At 44.8% G+C, this 18,988-nt stretch overlaps 1 protein-coding gene across 1 annotated transcript in view; it reads right to left on the minus strand.

Annotated features, from left to right (window-relative positions):
- The window catches only part of LOC120921998, a 62,103-nt gene that overhangs the window by 26,008 nt on the left and 17,107 nt on the right, over window positions 1–18,988 (minus strand). The window contains exons 4-5 of the mRNA XM_040334528.1: window positions 16,567–16,685; window positions 866–928 (exon numbers count right to left, since the gene is read on the minus strand). Coding sequence (XP_040190462.1) covers window positions 866–928; window positions 16,567–16,685 — 182 coding nt within the window. The remainder of the gene's footprint in view (window positions 1–865; window positions 929–16,566; window positions 16,686–18,988) is intronic.

The following is an 18,988-nucleotide window of genomic DNA, read 5'->3' on the forward strand; positions in this document are numbered from 1 at the left end:
TGTGTCCCTTGTACATAGGGACACAGATAGGTCACCCGCCCCCCAGTCACCCCCCCTCCACCTACAGTTAGAACACTAATTAGGGTACACATTTAACCCCTTCCTCACCCTCTAGTGTTAACCCCTTCAATGCCAGTCACATTTATACTGTAATTAGTGCATATTTATAGCACTGATCGCAGTATAAATGTGAATGGCGCCAAAAAATGTGTCAAAAGTGTCCGATGTGTCCGCCATAACGTTGCAGTCCCAATAAAAATCGCAGATTGCCGCCATTTCTAGTAAAAAAAAAAATAATAAAAAATAATAATTCTGTCCCTTATTTTGTAGGCGCTATAACTTTTGCGCAAACCAGTCGCTTATTGCGATTTTTTTTTTTTTTTACCAAAAATATGTAGAAGAGTACGTATCGGCCTAAACTGAGAAAAAAAATTGTTTTTGTTTTTTTAAATTGGGATATTTATTATAGCAACAAGTAAAAAATATTGTATTTTTTTCAAAATTGTCGCCCTTTTTTGTTTACAGCGCAAAAAATAAAAACCGCACAGGCGATCAAATACCACCAAAAAAAGGCTCTATTTGTGGGGGAAAAAGGACGTCAATTTTGTTTGGGAGCCACGTCGCACGACCGCGCAATTGTTAGTTAAAGCGACGCAGTGCCGAAAGCTGAAATTTCACCTGGGCAGGAGGGGGGTATATGTGCCCAGTAAGCAAGTGGTTAATGGACGCACCGCCATTGCATAAAATCCCTATAAGATACATTTACGTTTTTTGGTTGTAACATGACAAAATGTGGAAAATGTCAAGGGGTATGAATACTTTTTCAAGGCACTGTATGTACAAACTCCTTTAAGTCATAATGTACCTGCAATTTCAATTCCGCCTGACGATGTGGGGCATTGTTGGAAATCAGTGTTCCTATCACGCCCTGTGAGAGAGACAGACACAAACCAATTAAGACAAATTACATCATTGTATAGAGGACTATTTAATGAGCAGTGATTGACAGCGCTGGTCCCGGGAACAAGACATTTGTTTTATATTTTCACTAAAAATATACCGTATTTTCCGGTGTATAAGACGACTTTTTAACCCATGAAATTCTTCTTAAAAGTCGTGGGTCGTCTTATACGCCGGTAACCTAACATGCCGCGTACACACGATCGGTCAAAACCGATAAAAACGGACTGAGGGTCCGTTCCATCGGTCCAAACCGATCGTATGTAGGCAACATCGGTCAGTTGTACTTCGGTCAAAAAAAAGAGAACTTGCTTTAAAATTAAACCGATGGACGCCTAACCGATAGGTCAAAACCGAGTCAATGCATGCTTGTAAGCATTGAACTTCGTTTTTTTCAGCACGTCGTTGTGTTTTAGGTCACCGCGCTCTGACACGATCGGTTATTTAACCTATGGTGTGTAGGCACATCAGACCATTCGTTAGCTTCATCGGTTAACTGATAAAAACGGTCCTTAGGACCGTTCTCATCGGATGGACTGATCGTGTGTATGCGGCCTCAGTCAGAGCGCGGCCGTCCATTTTTCAAAAGCCGTGGCACAGTGAGGTATGCAGTGAGGCATGTAATGGTGGCACAGTGAGGCATGTAATGGTGGCACAGTGAGGCATGAATTGGTGGCACAGTGAGGCATGAATTGGTGGCACAGTGAGGTATGCAGTGAGGAATGTAATGGTTGCACAGTGAGGCATGTAATGGTGGCACAGTGAGGTATGCAGTGAGGAATGTAATGGTTGCACAGTGAGGTATGCAGTGAGGCATGTAATGGTGGCACAGTGAGGTATGCAGTGAGGCATGTAATGGTGGCACAGTGAGGTATACAGTGAGGCATGTAATGGTGGCACAGTGAGGCATGTAATGGTGGCACAGTGAGGCATGTAATGGTGGCACAGTGAGGCATGTAATGGTGGCACAGTGAGGTATGCAGTGAGGCATGTAATGGTGGCACAGTGAGGTATGCAGTGAGGCATGTAATGGTGGCACAGTGAGGTATACAGTGAGGCATGTAATGGTGGCACAGTGAGGCATGTAATGGTGGCACAGTGAGGTATGCAGTGAGGCATGTAATGGTGGCACAGTGAGGTATGCAGTGAGGCATGTAATGGTGGCACAGTGAGGTATGCAGTGAGGCATGTAATGGTGGCACAGTGAGGCATGCAGTGAGGCATGTAATGGTGGCACAGTGAGGCATGTAATGGCAGCACAGTGAGGCATGTAGTGGTGGCACAGTCAGGCATGTAATGGTGGCACAGTCAGGCATGTAATGGTGGCACAGTGAGGCAGGTAATGGTGGCACAGTGAGGCAGGTAATGGTGGCACAGTGAGGCAGGTAATGGTGGCACAGTCTGGCATGTAATGGTGGCACAGTCTGGCATGTAATGGTGGCACAGTCTGGCATGTTATGGTGGCACAGTCTGGCATGTTATGGTGGCACAGTCTGGCATGTTATGGTGGCACAGTCTGGCATGTTATGGTGGCACAGTGAGGCATGTTATGGTGGCACAGTCTGGCATGTAATGGTGGCACAGTCTGGCATGTTATGGTGGCACAGTCTGGCATGTAATGGTGGCACAGTCTGGCATGTTATGGTGGCACAGTCTGGCATGTTATGGTGGCACAGTCTGGCATGTTATGGTGGCACAGTGAGGCATGTTATGGTGGCACAGTGAGGCATGTTATGGTGGCACAGTGAGGCATGTTATGGTGGCACAGTCTGGCATGTTATGGTGGCACAGTCTGGCATGTACTGGTGGCACAGTCTGGCATGTACTGGTGGCACAGTCTGGCATGTAATGGCACAGTTAGGTAAGGTGAGGCGAGGCATGACTAGTAGGAAGGGGGTCGTCTTATACGGTGAGTCTATCCCAAAACCAACATTTTAGCTGGAAAATTAGAGGGTCGTCATATACGCCGGCAAATACGGTACTACAATCATTATTAGCAGACACAAACATAAAATATGTTACAAAATTCCTGCTAAATCTAAAAGATAAAACTGCATTAAGTTAAAAAAAAAAGCTCTGTCTTGGGGCTCATGAGATCTTGGGCTGTGGCTGAAGCTGTGTGCAGGCAGCCTGTGTTACACTATGGGGACACAGCAGCTGTACGAACACAGCCACAGGTCCTAATTTAACAAGTGTGTGGATGTATAGGTATGGCTCCCGGACACTGACAGTGTACATTTGGGGCCACTTACACACACTGCACACCTATCAATTTAGGACCTGCGGCAGTGTTCATACAGCCGCTGCATTCTCATAGAGTAACAGACGGCTCCAGCCGCACAACCTGCTCATTCATACTGTATGGGTCAGAAAACCTGTGTGAAATTTTTTAATCATTTGTTACAATTTTTCAAAATGATGTTTTACAATTCTTAAAAGTTTATAAAATTATATTTTACAATTTTCTAACAACATTGTTGGGGGGCTTGGATGAAAATTTCAGGGGGCTAAACAATTGGGGGCATGGGGGGGGGGAGTCAGATGTGGGCAGGACAAGGAGGGGGGCTTCTGCAGAGATCTACACAGGGAATTGTTACTGTTATTGCCCTGCAGCCACACTGATCCCACTCCCTGTTCAGCCCAGGTCCTGCTGTATAGGACGACCACTGGAACCCCCTATTGGCGGCCCTGGTGACATCATTGCCCAAATATGACCATGGCCATATTTGGACAATGAGGTCACCACTATCCCCAGGGAACTCTTTTGTCTACAAGTACTGTTGGCAGGGCCATCTTTAATGTTGATTTGACCCTGGGCAAAACATTTCTTGGGGTCCCCCCCATGCAATTTTGCTCTTCACCTGTTCTGAGACATAAAATAAACATCAGATAGACTAAAAATCAGTTTACTGTATCAGATGAGGCAATGATTGCAATTGGCTGCCAGAGGTTACAGCATATCATTACCACTTACTGACTGGTTGCTAGAGGTTACAGCACATGATTTCTTCTTGTTGATTGGTTGCTAGAGATTGTACCATAGAGTGGGTCAAGACAGCTGGTATGGCCCACTCTATGGTTACCCATTCCACATTTGTATTTCCAATTCTTTATCATTTTACTGTACTCACTGAGGTTTTTTTTTCAATATAAACGTGTACTGTTGGAAATGCTATGATAACCTATATGTGGGCTATTTAATTACTTGTCGACCTGCCGCCGTCATTTTACGGCGGCAGGTTGGCTCCCCTGCACGAGAGCCCGTAGCTCTACGTCGGCTCTCTCGCAGGCCACTAGGGGCCCCCCGCTCGCCCCCGACTCCCGTGCATGTGCCCGGCGGGCACGATCGCCGCCGGGCACACGCAATCGCTCGTTACAGAGCGGGGACTGGGAGCTGTGTGTGTAAACACGCAGCTCCCGGTCCTGTCAGGGGGGGAAATGCTGATCCTCTGTTCATACAATGTATGAACAGAAGATCGGTCATTTCCCCTAGTGAGGCCACCCCCCTACAGTTAGAACACACCCAGGGAACATACTTAACCCCTTCCCCGCACCCTAGTGTTAACCCCTTCCCTGCCAGTGGCATTTTTATAGTAATCCAATGCATTTTTATAGCACTGATCGCTATAAAAATGACAATGGTCCCAAAAATGTGTCAAAAGTGTCCGAAGTGTCCGCCATAATGTCACAGTACCGAAAAAAAATCGCTGATCGCCACCATTACTAGTAAACAAAAATATTAATAAAAATGCCATAAAAATACCCCCTATTTTGTAAACGCTATAACTTTTGCGCAAACCAATCAATAAACGCTTATTGCGATTTTTTTTTTACGAAAAATATGTAGAAGAATACGTATCGGCCTAAACTGAGGAAAAAAAAATTTGTTTTTATATATTTTTGGGGGATATTTATTATAGCAAAAAGTAAAAAATATTATTTTTTTTCAAATTTGTCGCTCTATTTTTGTTTATAGCGCAAAAAATAAAAACCGCAGAGGTGATCAAATACCACCAAAAGAAAGCTCTATTTGTGGGGAAAAAAGGACGCCAATTTTGTTTGGGAGCCACGTCGCACGACCGCGCAATTGTCAGTTAAAGCGACACAGTGCCGAATCGCAAAAAGTGCTCTGGTCTTTGACCAGCAATATGGTCCGGGGGTTAAGTGGTTAACAATGTTGATACAGACATTTTTACATGTATAATTGTTTTTATAACATTTCTATAATAAAAACCCTTATGCCATGTACACACGATCTTTTATTCTATTGAAAAAAGTCAGATGGACTTTTTTCATCGCAAAAAACGATCGTGTGTGGGCCCCAGCGGACTTTTTTCGCATCGGTGTAAAAAAATAGAACATGTTTTACATTTTTCCGAAGGAAAAAAAACACAATAGGAAATTCCGATCGTCTGTGTGGAATACCATCGGAGAAATATCCACGCATGCTCAGAATCAAGTTGACGCATGCTCGGAAGCATTGAACTTCATTTTTCTTGGCTCGTCGTAGTGTTTTACGTCGCTGCGTTTTGGACGGTCGGAAATTAGTCTGATAGTGTGTAGGCAAGACTGATGAAAGTCAGCTTCATCGGAATTCCGATGTTTTACAATATTTACCCGTGTGCCTCTAAAAGTCCAAACTTCTTTAGTTCTTAGCTAATTCACACATAAGTACAGTATATACTCGAGTATATGACCCGAGTATAAGCCGAGGCACCTAATTTTACCACGAAAAACTGGGAAAATGTATTGACTTGAGTATAAGCCCAGGGTGGGAAATGCAGCAGCTACTGTAAGCGGAAAAGAGGGTCAACAATGCCCATTTGCATGCCTGACTGTGCCCATTTGCACGCCTCACTGTGCCCAACCTCACTGTGTCCATCCTCACTGTGCCCATTTGCACATCTCACTGTGCCCAACCTCACTGTGCCTATTGCAACCTCACTGTGCCCATTGCAACCTCACTGTGCCCATTGCAACCTCACTGTGCCCATTGCAACCTCACTGTGCCCATTACAACCTCACTGTGCCTATTGCAGCCTACCTGAAATTCTTGACAGGCTGTGCTGCGGGCGTCAATCTTTTAAAACTTGCGTGTTTCCCCTGGTCCCGTCCCGTGATAGGCGTTTGACACTGTGTTCAGTGTTCCGCCTTTTACGGACGTTCTTTCATCCTCTAACTCAGTTTCCCAGCAGACACTGTGTTCAGTGTTCCGCCAATCACAGACGTTGTTTCATCCTCGGACAAGAGAAGGTCCGTGATAGGCGGAACACTGAACACAGTGTCTGCTGGGAAACTGAGTCCGAGGATGAAAGAATGTCTGTGATAGGCGGAACACTGAACACAGTGTCAAACGTCTATCACGGAATGGGACCAGGAGGAAGCCGCAAGTTTTAAAAAATGGACGCCCACAGCCCCTCAGGTACACTGGGCCGGATTCAGATAGGTTAGCGGATCTTTAGATCCTGATTTACGATACGCCGCCGCAAGTTTTTGAGGCGAGTGCTAAATTCAGAAAGCACTTACCTCAAAACTTGCGGCGGCGTATCGTAACTCCCCCGGCGGAATTCAAATTCCGCGGCTAGGGGGAGTGTACTATTTAAATCAGGCACGTCCCCACGCCGATCCAACAGCGCATGCGCCGTCCGTAAATTTTCCCAGCGTGCATTGCTCCAAATGACGTCGCAAGGACGTCATTGGTTTCAACGTTTACGTAAATTACGTCCGGCCGTATTTGCGAACGACTTACGCAAACGACATAAAAATTCATAACTCGGCGCGGGAACGACGGCCATACTTAACAGTAGCTACCCCTCATATAGCAGGGGTAACTATCCGCCGGAAAAAGCCGAACGCAAACAACGTAAAAAAAGAGCGACGGGCGAGCGTTCGTTTCTGAATCGGCGTATCTCCTCATTTGCATATTCGTTGCGAGTAAAACATGAAACGCCACCTAGCGGACAGCGGAAGATTGCAGCCTAAGATCCGACGGTGTAAGTCACTTACACCAGTCGGATCTAAGGGAGATCTATGCGTAACTGATTCTTATGAATCAGTCGCATAGATCCGACCGTTGGATCTCAGAGATACGACGGCGTATCAGGAGATACGCCGTCGTATCTCTTTGTGAGTCTGGCCCAGTGTCTGCTGGGAAACTAAGTCCGAGGATGAAAGAATGTCCGTGATAGGCGGAACACTGAACACAGTGGGGTGGATTCACAAAGAGATACGACGGCATATCTCCTGATACGCCGTCGTATCTCTGAGATCCGACGGTCGGATCTATGCGCCTGATTCATAAGAATCAGTTACGCATAGATCTCCCTTAGATCCTACTGGTGTAAGTGACTTACACCGTCTGATCTTAGGCTGCAATCTTCCGCTGTCCGCTAGGTGGCGTTTTGTGTTTTACTCGGGACGAATATGCAAATGAGGAGATACGCCGATTTTTACGTCGTTTGCGTTCGGCTTTTTCCGGCGGATAGTTACCCCTGCTATATGAGGGGTAGCTAATGTTAAGTATGGCCGTCGTTCCCGCGCTGAGTTTTGAATTTTTACGTCGTTTGCGTAAGTCGGTCGCGAATACGGATGGCTGCAATTTACGTTCACCCCGAAAACAATGACGTCCTAGCGACGTCATTTGGAGCATGCGCACTGGGAAATTTCACCGGCGGCGCATGCGCAGTTAAATCGGCACGGGGACGTGCCTGATTTAAATTGTACACTCCCCCTAGCCGCGGAATTTGAATTCCGCCGGGGGAGTTACGATCCGCCGGCGCAAGTTTGGAGGTAAGTGCTTTGTGAATACTGCACTAGCCTCGCAAAATTAAGCCGGCGGATCGTAATTCAGATAGATTAGCGGATCTTTAGATCCGCGTAATCTATGTGAATCTACCCCAGTGTCTGCTGGGAAACTCCGCCAATCACAGACGTTGTTTCATCCTCGGACAAGAGAAGGTCCGTGATAGGCGGAACACTGAACACAGTGTCTGCTGGGAAACTGAGTCCGAGGATGAAAGAATGTCTGTGATAGGCGGAACACTGAACACAGTGTCAAACGTCTATCACGGAACAAGACCAGGAGGAAGCCGCAAGTTTTAAAAAATGGACGCCCACAGCCCCTCAGGTACACTGACTTGAGTTTAAGCTGAGAGGGGTATTTTCAGCCCTAAAAAAAGGGCTGAGTATATACGGTACCTTTTTTAACTCATTCACAAAAGAAAATGTAAATAAATACTCCTACACTATGACAGTTCTTTATTTTAAAAATTCCCATGGTGTAAATCGATCACATCATCCAACAACGTAGACCCACCATCAATCATGATGAGTGATGACCTGCTGGCACAAACATAACAACAATTATCTCCAGTCAAGCTCTCACCATGAAAGACACCTTCCTGGCCGGCAGCTGAATGTCAACAAGTTGGCCGACATAATTGACCAAATATGGTTATGACCATATTTGGTCAATGATTTCACCTGGGATACCTACCACCTTGTTAACAAAGGGGAAACAAGTCGGCGGGCAGGCCGAGAAGTCATTTATTTAGTGGCAGTAGTAATACATCACTAAATAACCCACTGATTCTCACAGTCTAAAAGGCCAAATCTGTCCGTTTTGTTCACTTGTTTGATGGAAGTCCAACAGCTAGAGGTCAGGTGGAGAATTCTTTTGAGCCAAACCTTCATCCCTAGTGACAAAACTGTCTCTCACCAGAGGCTCCCTTTCTGCTGAAACTCTTCATCCAGGCATGCCAGGAATTGGATGTCCTATATTGTCTTCACCAGACCAAAATTTCACCAAAGTTTATGGGTAACCCCCTTTTTTATTTTTTTTATTTGGTGATTTGTTTTGGCATGCACTATGCCCATGCAGAAGCAAAGATAAAAAGCCCTGTGCAAGCTCTCAGTTTATCTGGCAGATTCCCACGACTTCAGTGGAGAGCAATTATTAAGCGATTGAGAACCACTGACCCGTAGCCCACCATCCCGCTGACACCAATACTTTGGGGGACATCAGTGATTTTTGAGACTACTCTTCCCTGGAGGCCACTATCTCACTGATACAAATAATCTGGGGGACTGCTTTTCTTTGGAGGTTCTCTGGAGGTTACTGACACTAATGATTGTGGGGGGGGGGGGGGGGCTATTCTTCCCCGGTGGCCAGTATCCCACTGACACTAATCATTTTGGGGGCTGTTCTTCCCTGGGGTTACCATCCCACTGACACCAATAATTTCTCAGACTATTCTGACCACTATCCCACTGACACCAATGATTTGGGGGACTATTCTTCCCTGGGGTTACTATCCCGCTGACACCAATGATTTCGGGGACTATTCTTCCCTGGGGTTACTATCCCGCTGACACCAATGATTTCGGGGACTATTCTTTGCTGGAGTTACTATCCCGCTGACACCAATGATTTGGAGGACTATTCTTACCTGGAGTTACTATGCCGCTGACACCAATGATTTGGGGGACTATTCTTACCTGGGGTTACTATCCCGCTGACACCAATGATTTGGGGGACTATCATTCCCCAGTTGCTACTATCTTACTTAGACTAATGGTGTGGGGGACTATTCTTCCCTGGTGGCCACTATCCCACTAACACCAATAGTTTGGGGGACTATTCTTCCCCGGTAGCCAGTATCCCACTGACACTAATGATTTTGGGGGCTGTTCTTCCCTGGGGTTACCATCCCACTGACACCATTAATTTCTCAGACTATTCTTCCCAATAGTTTGGGGGACTATTCTTCCCCGGTAGCCACTATCCCACTGACACCAGTGATTTGGGGGACTATTTTTCCCTGGGGTTACTATCCTGCTGACACCCATTATTTGGGGGACTATTCTTCCCTGGGGTTACTATCCCGCTGACACCAATCATTTGGGGACTATTCTTCCCTGGGGTTACTATCCCGCTGACACCAATGATTTGGTGATTTCTTCTCTTGTGGCCACTTCGCCACCGACACTAAAAAATTGAGCTGCTATTCTTATTTTTGTCATTGCGTCCATTTAAATTACAATATATTTGACTGCTTACTCACTTTTAAATGCATATTTTGCATTCCCATACTTTTATTGTGTGAGTATAAACTTTTTATTTACTGTTGGGGCACGGAAAACATTTGGAATAATTCACCAGGCCCTGGCATCACTATGATTGCAAGCCTCTGGGATAGAGCACAGTGCATTGGGGGGGGGGGGGGGGAGAGTTGGACCGCTGTACTTTGTGTTGAGCAACAGTAAGGCACCCAATAATGCTGCATTTTAACTCTTGCTGCAGAAAACAATACTGTTCAAAATATAAAATATATTATTAATAATAATATTAATAAGCCATTAGTTTTTCATGCCGCCTGACTGACTTACAATAATAGCTGACAACCTTCAATTGGGTTTTTAAATGCACATTACAAATTAATAGCAGTTTGAGCATTCGGCTATCATGTTTAGCGGCTAAAATAATATACAGGAACTTTTACTTACCCCTTATCCTCTCTTGATACCAAATCATAATCTTCTGCTTTTCAAAAAAAAAAAAAAAAAGAAACAAATGGAAAAACCAATGCAATATATATTAGTAACTATATATATATATATATATATATACACACACACACTGCTCAAAAAACTTAAGGAACACTTTGAAAACATATCAGATCTCAATGGGCAAAAATCTCATGCTGGATATCTATACTGGTATGGACGGGGTAATGTGTTGGGATCTATACTGGTATGGACGGGGTAATGTGTTGGGATCTATACTGATATGGACTGGGTAATGTGTTGGGATCTATACTGGTATGGACGGGGTAATGTGTTGGGATCTATACTGGTATGGACTGGGCAATGTGTTGGGATCTATACTGGTATGGACGGGGTAATGTGTTGGGATCTATACTGGTATGGACTGGGTAATGTGTTGGGATCTATACTGGTATGGACTGGGTAATGTGTTGTGATCTATACTGGTATGGACTGGGTAATGGATTGGGATCTATACTGATATGGACGGGGTAATGTGTTGGGATCTATACTGGTATGGACTGGGTAATGTGTTGGGATCTATACTGGTATGGACTGGGTAATGTGTTGGGATCTATACTGGTATGGACTGGGTAAAGTGTTGGGATCTATACTGGTATGGACTGGGTAATGTGTTGGGATCTATACTGATATGGACTGGGTAATGTGTTGGGATCTATACTGGTATGGACTGGGTAAAGTGTTGGGATCTATACTGGTATGGACTGGGTAATGTGTTGGGATCTATACTGGTATGGACTGGGTAATGTGTTGGGATCTATACTGGTATGGACTGGGCAATGTGTTGGGATCTATACTGGTATGGACGGGGTAATGTGTTGGGATCTATACTAGTATGGACTGGGTAATGTGTTGGGATCTATACTGGTATGGACTGGGTAATGTGTTGGGAACTATACTGGTATGGACTGGGTAATGTGTTGGGATCTATACTGGTATGGACTGGGTAATGTGTTGTGATCTATACTGGTATGGACTGGGTAATGGGTTGGGATCTATACTGGTATGGACTGGGTAATGTGTTGGGATCTATACTGGTATGGACTGGGTAATGGGTTGGGATCTATACTGGTATGGACTGGGTAATGTGTTGGGATCTATACTGGTATGGACTGGGTAATGTGTTGGGATCTATACTGGTATGGACGGGGTGATGTGTTGGGCTCTATACTGGTATGGACTGGGTAATGTGTTGGGATCTATACTGGTATGGACGGGGTGATGTGTTGGGATCTATACAGGTATGGATGGGGTAATGTGTTGGGATCTATACTAATATGGACGGGGTAATGTGTTGGGATCTATACTGGTATGGACTGGGTAATGGGTTGGGATCTATACTGGTATGGACTGGGTAATGTGTTGGGATCTATACTGGTATGGACTGGGTAATGGGTTGGGATCTATACTGGTATGGACTGGGTAATGTGTTGGGATCTATACTGGTATGGACGGGGTGATGTGTTGGGCTCTATACTGGTATGGACTGGGTAATGTGTTGGGATCTATACTGGTATGGACGGGGTGATGTGTTGGGATCTATACTGGTATGGGCGGGGTAATGTGTTGGGATCTATACTGGTATGGACGGGGTAATGTGATGGGATCTATACTGGTATGGACGGGGTAATGTATTGGGATCTATACTGATATGGAGGGGGTAATGTGTTAGGAATGAAAGGATGGCACATCATTTGATGGAAATGAAAATTATCCACCTACAGAGGGCTGAATTCAAAGAATCCCCGAAAATCAAAGTGAAAGAATGATGCAGCAAGCTCGTCCATTTTGCTGAAATTTAATTGCAACAACTCAAAATGGTCCTCAGTAGTTTGTATGCCCCTCCCCCCAAGTGCTTGTATGTGTGCCTGACAGCATCAGGGCATGCTCCTAATGAGACGCCGGATGGTGTCCTGGGGTATTTCCTCCCCGATCTGGACCAGAGCATCACTGAGCTCCTGAACAGACTGAGGTGCAACCTGGCGGCACCGGATGGACTGAAAAATAATGTCCCAGAGGTGTTCTTTTGGATTTAGGTCAGGTGAGCATGGAGGCCATTCAATGGTATCAATTTCTTCATCCTCCAGGAACTGGCTGCATGCTCTCGCTACATGAGGCTGGGCATTGTCGTGCACCAGGAGGAACCCAGGACCCACTTCACCAGCGTACGGTCTGACAATGGGTCCAAGGATTTCATCCCGATAACTATTGGCAGTCAGGGTGCCATTGTGTAGCCTGTAGAGGTCTGTGCGTCCCTCCATGGATATGCCAACCCAGACCATCACTGACCCACCACCAAACCGCTCATGCTGAACGATGTTACAGGCAGCATAAAGTTCTCTGTGGCTTCTCCAGACCCTTTCACTTCTGTCACATATGCTGAGGGTGAACCTGCTCTCAACTGTGAAAAGCATGGGGCACCAGTGGTGGACCTGCCAATTCTGGTGTTCAATGGAAAATGCCAATCGAGCTCCACAGTGTCCGGCAGTGAGCACAGAGCACACTAGAGGACGTCGGGCCCTCAGGCCACCCCCATGAAGTCTGTTTCTGATTGTTTGGTCAGAGGCATTCACACCAGTGGCCTGCTGAAAGGTCATTTTGTAGGGCTCTGGCAGGACTCATCCTGCGCCTCCTTGCACAAAGGAGCAGATACCGGTCCTGCTGATGGGTTAAGGACCTTCTACGGCTCTGTCCAGCTCTCCTAGAGTAACTGCCTGTCTCCTGGAATCTCCTCCATGCTCTTGAGACTGTGCTGGGAGACACAGCAAACCTTCTGGCAATGACACGTATTGAAGTGCCATCCTGGAGGAGTTGGACTGCCTATGCAACCTTTATAGGGTCCAAGTATATCGCCTTGTGCTACCAGTAGTGACACTGACCCTAGCCAAATGCAAAACTAGTGAAAAACAGTCAGAAAAGAAGAGTAGGGGAAAAAAAATGTCAGACACCTCCACCTGAAAAACCCTTCCTGTTTTGGAGGTCGTCTCATTGCTGCCCATTTAGTGCACCAGTTGTTAATTTCAATTAACAGCAAAGCAGCTGAAACTGATTAACAACCCTCTCTGTATACACCCCTCCCCCTCTGTATACACCCTCTCCCTCTGTATACACCCTCCCTCTCTGTATACACCCCTCCCCCTCTGTATACACCCTCTTTCTCTGTATACACCCCTCCCCCTCTGTATACACCCCTCCCCCCTCTGTATACACCCCTCCCCCCTCTGCTACTTAACTGACCAGATCAATATCCCAGGAGTTCTGATTCAAAAGTGTTCCTTTAATTTTTTTGAGCAGTGAATATATTATGTTTGGGGGTTCTATGTAATTTTCTAGCAAAAAATAAGTACATTTTTACATATAGGAGCAAAGTGTCAGAAATGGCCAGGATGGCAAGTAGTTAAAGATGGATGGCTGGTATATGACTCTGGTAGGTCACTGTGGTATGTCACTGTGGTATATGACTCTGGTAGGTCACTGTGGTATATGACTCTGGTAGGTCACTCAGGTAGGTCACTGTGGTATATGACTCTGTTAGGTCACTGTGGTATATGACTCTGGTAGGTCACTCTGGTAGGTCACTCTGGTATATGACTCTGGTAGGTCACTCTGGTATGTCACTGTGGTATATGACTCTGGTAGGTCACTCTGGTAGGTCACTCTGGTATATGACTCTGGTAGGTCACTCTGGTATGTCACTGTGGTATATGACTCTGGTAGGTCACTCTGGTATATGACTCTGGTAGGTCACTCTGGTATATGACTCTGGTAGGTCACTCTGGTATATGACTCTGGTAGGTCACTCTGGTATGTCACTGTGGTATATGACTCTGGTAGGTCACTCTGGTATATGACTCTGGTAGGTCACTCTGGTATATGACTCTGGTAGGTCACTCTGGTATATGACTCTGGTAGGTCACTCTGGTATATGACTCTGGTAGGTCACTCTGGTATATGACTCTGGTAGGTCACTCTGGTATATGACTCTGGTAGGTCACTCTGGTATATGACTCTGGTAGGTCACTCTGGTATATGACTCAGGTAGGTCACTCTGGTATATGACTCAGGTAGGTCACTCTGGTATATGACTCAGGTAGGTCACTTTGGTATATAAAAAACAGAAAAAACAAACTGCGCAACGGAAACAAAACAGTTAACAGAGCAGCTGGACACTGTAGGTCAATAGAGTCCTCAAATGTAGCATATAGAAAAAAGCAGTGCAGCGCTTAAAGTAATAACAATAATAAATCAAGTCCAAACGGTGATCAAATCGGAGTGATAAAAGGTTAAACTGACTCTTAGAACCTCACAGAGGTATTCAGTTGTATGATCCTTAAAACCAGCAAACAGGTATCCTTAAAATAGAAGTACAAGCCGCTCACCTGAACGAATGGACCTGTGTGTGAGCAGCAGGTCAAATGCGCTGTTCCCTCAGAAAAGGGGGGGTTGTTAGGTTCACCGGTGACTCCTAAACTATTTCTCCAGAGGACTCCAAACGGTAGATCGTCGTCCGATAGACTCTCTCATGGAATGGTGTCATGGAAAAATATAAAACAGACACATAGTGCTCTCCGTATGGTCTCAAAGGTAATAAGATTTATTAAAAAAGAGGGTACTCACAAATAAAGCACTGCACAGGCTGCCGCCCACGATGGGCGTGTATGCTGATGCCTGGCGTCCAGTCGATTACCATGGCCACGGTGAGTCATGTGACCAAGTCTGGTCACGTGCTCTATGGAGGACGCCGTGTATGACGCCATGGTTTGTACATCTCCCTATGCCTTATCGTTTGTAACGTCTTTTTTGGGGGATAAACATGAGCTATCATCAGGTAAATACCCGCCATCATATCTTAGCTGATTGGCCATCTGCACCCCTTTTCATGTGATCTTGCTATATTACCTTAATGATTATTGGCTGCTTTTTGCATTTTAGAAATGTTTGCTCTGCTTTCAATATTTTGACACTTGCAGGTTTATTTATTTGTTCTTTGTCTTTGACATTTACTTTCCTAATTGTGCTGGCTCTCTCCAATACTTGGAGGTGGGCGTTTTTTATAACTCGGGGGGCGGAGCTCTTTTAATTGGCTTGATTAGGTCTAGCTGCTTTATATATTGATTCCTGACATACTAGCCCCTTATGCGCTGAAAAAGTCCTGCACCCTAGGACGATACGCGTGCGAGGGGCTTTGGTTTGATGTCAGGACAGCCACCTATCTGGTCTTTTTATTATCGTTGTACACTCATTTTCCATGCACTAGGATATAGTGCTTTATTTGTGAGTACCCCCTTTTTAAATAAATCTTATTACCTTTGAGACCATTCGGAGAGCACTATGTGTCTGTTTTATATTTTTCCATGACACCATTCCATGAGAGAGTCTATCGGACGACGATCTACCGTTTGGAGTCCTCTGGAGAAATAGTTTAGGAGTCACCGGTGAACCTAACAACCCCCCCTGCTCACACACAGGTCCATTCGTTCAGGTGAGCGGCTTGTACTTCTATTTTAAGGATACCTGTTTGCTGGTTTTAAGGATCATACAACTGAATACCTCTGTGAGGTTCTAAGAGTCAGTTTAACCTTTTATCACTCCGATTTGATCACCGTTTGGACTTGATTTATTATTGTTATTACTTTAAGCGCTGCACTGCTTTTTTCTATACACTTTGGTATATGACTCTGGTAGGTCACTCTGGTATATAACTCAGGTAGGTCACTCTGGTATATGACTCAGGTAGGTCACTCTGGTATATGACTCAGGTAGGTCACTCTGGTATATGACTCAGGTAGGTCACACCGGTATATGACTCTAGTAGGGCACTGTGGTATATAAATCTGGTATATAACTCAGGTAGGTCCCTCTGGTATATGACTCAGGTAGGTCCCTCTGGTATATGACTCAGGTAGGTCCCTCTGGTATATGACTCAGGTAGGTCACTCTGGTATATGACTCAGGTAGGTCACTCTGGTATATGACTCAGGTAGGTCACTCTGGTATATGACTCTGGTATGGTATGCCCTGGCAGAACATTTAACATCTTACCCTGAATTTGATGAATACTACTACTCCACCAATTATGAAAATGATGGCAATGATAACGACGGTTATTATAACTGCTATATGTATTGTGTGGTCTTGAGGTTCAGTTCGTTCATCATTTTCTAGAAGGAAAAAAAATAATTATAATATTTGACATTTTCATAACTGCAGCAGCAGGGATGAGCATCAAAATTGATTTCAAAGCAAAAACAACAATTTCATCTTCAATAAAACACCCAAAATATCCAAATCGGTCTTCAACTCTGCTTTGCAGCAAAATTAGCTTTAAAACTGACCTCCAGGGAGCGCTCCTGCACTGAAAGGGTCAAATGCTCTTTTAGGTCTTGGCCACATAAAGCAGTCATACTTACCCGATCCTCTACGCCTGCAGAATGCTTACAGCCAGCCAGGTACCCAAAGCCTCTTCTCCTCCATGTTGTGGCGGCCGCAAGGTCCTCTGATGTCATTAAAGGGGTTGTAAAGGTAAATGTTTTTTCACCTTACGGCATCCTATTAAGGGGGGCGGGGCCGAGTGATACAGTCGGCGGCTATGCCCGCCGCTGTATCACGGGAGCGCGCTTGCAAAAGCTTTCCACCATGCGAGCTCGCATGAAGGTGGAAAGCTTTTGCGAGGAGGAGCCGAGACAGCCACCGAGGGACCCCAGAAGACCGGGTTCGGGGACACTCTGTGCAAAACGAACTGCACAGTGGAGGTAAGTATGACATATTTGTTCCTTTAGAGCCTGTAGCCTTGCATTGGATGTGTTGGTACCAAAGGACAGTCCTTTACCGGAGTAGAGGAGAGAGACAATTGCCATGGAAGTGGAGGATCGGGGTAAGTAAAAACTGCTTTTTGTGGCCCCCTAGACCTAAACAAGCATGTAACCATTGCAGTGTGGGGGCTGCCCAACTGCCAGTGTGGGGGCTGCCCAACTGCCAGTGTGGGGGCTGCCCAACTGCCAGTGTGGGGGCTGCCCAACTGCCAGTGTGGGGGCTGCCCAACTGCATGGGTGGCCTTTTTGATCTCCCCCGGATATAGGCTTTAAAAATAAATATTCAACTTTAACCCCATCCTGCTCAGCCCTGGTATCCCCTTAACTGAGCTATTACGTCTAAGGGGCAAGAAGGTCTGCCTGATCCCGTGACCGCTTTCATTTGCTGTCACAGGTGTCACATGTTCGAGACTTCCGTAACGCCGTACGTGGTGACGTCACTTCCTAAAGTCACATGGACATCTCAGGACGTTACGCCACCACATACAGCGTTGTCAAGTCAAGTGGTCTTTGCCGTGTAGGACTACTTGCGGAGATTATGTTACGCAATTCTTTTATGCTTGAGAGTACGCACTAGACACGTGCACAGCCGAAATATTTGTTGGTTTTCGTTTCATTCGTTTAAAAAAAAATATTTGGGTCATTCGTTATGATCGCAATTCGTAAATCCATAAATTCGTAAATTAGAAAATTGGTAAATAACGAATAAATTAGAAAATTCGTAAATAACTAACTAATAATATCGTAAATTAAAAAATTTGGAAAATCGAAAATCTGGAAATTCAGAAATAAGAAAGAAAATCTGAAAATTCGAAAAAAATAAAATCTGATAAATTCAAAATAATAACTAATAACTAACTAATAATAACTAGCTATTAAATTATAGGTATTGGAATTTCCTTTAAAATTTGTCTGTTAGTGAATTTAACGAATATGAATTTATCCAAAGTTACGGATTATCCGAAATAACAAATGCCGCCTCTAAACAAATGGAAGGTAACAAATTAATAATAATAAAAAGATTTTATTATTATTTATTATTATTAATTTGTTACCTTCCATTCGTTTATATTGATTCAAAAAGGAGGGGGGGAGAAAGGGAAGTCAGGAAAGAGAAAAGAGGGAAATGGGGAGAGAGGAGAAAGAGAGAAAGAATAAGGGAAAGAAGGTTAGAAACACGAGGATAGCACTCACATGGGCCACATCTGTAAATATATAAAGGAGGAAACAATACCTAGCAGGTAGACATTGATGATCAGACTTTCAGGCCAAGGAAGTATGTTTTTAAAAAAATTATTTAATAGCATATAAATTTACAAACAATAATACAATATAATTTACAGTAATTGACCACTGTACGTTCCTCAGAAGTCGCCAACGCATGTTTCGCCGTGGGGCTTCTTCAAGACGAAGACGAGGAGTACATGATTAGCAGAAAGACAGAAAGTTATATGACGAATGGTCCAGCGGATGCATCCAGAAGGCACATACGGCACAAGTAGAAAAGTTCAAGGTCAATAATGAGCTTGAGTAAAAGTTTTCATGAACCACGATCTTGAATTAGCCAAGAGAGATCAAAGCAAAAATCCGTAGGCTTGAAAATAAACGCCGCAGGAAAGATTCAAATAAACTATCATATATGATTTCAGGCC

This window comes from Rana temporaria (assembly GCF_905171775.1).
Source record: "Rana temporaria chromosome 13 unlocalized genomic scaffold, aRanTem1.1 scaffold_258_arrow_ctg1, whole genome shotgun sequence".
Taxonomy (NCBI): Eukaryota; Metazoa; Chordata; class Amphibia; order Anura; family Ranidae; genus Rana; species Rana temporaria.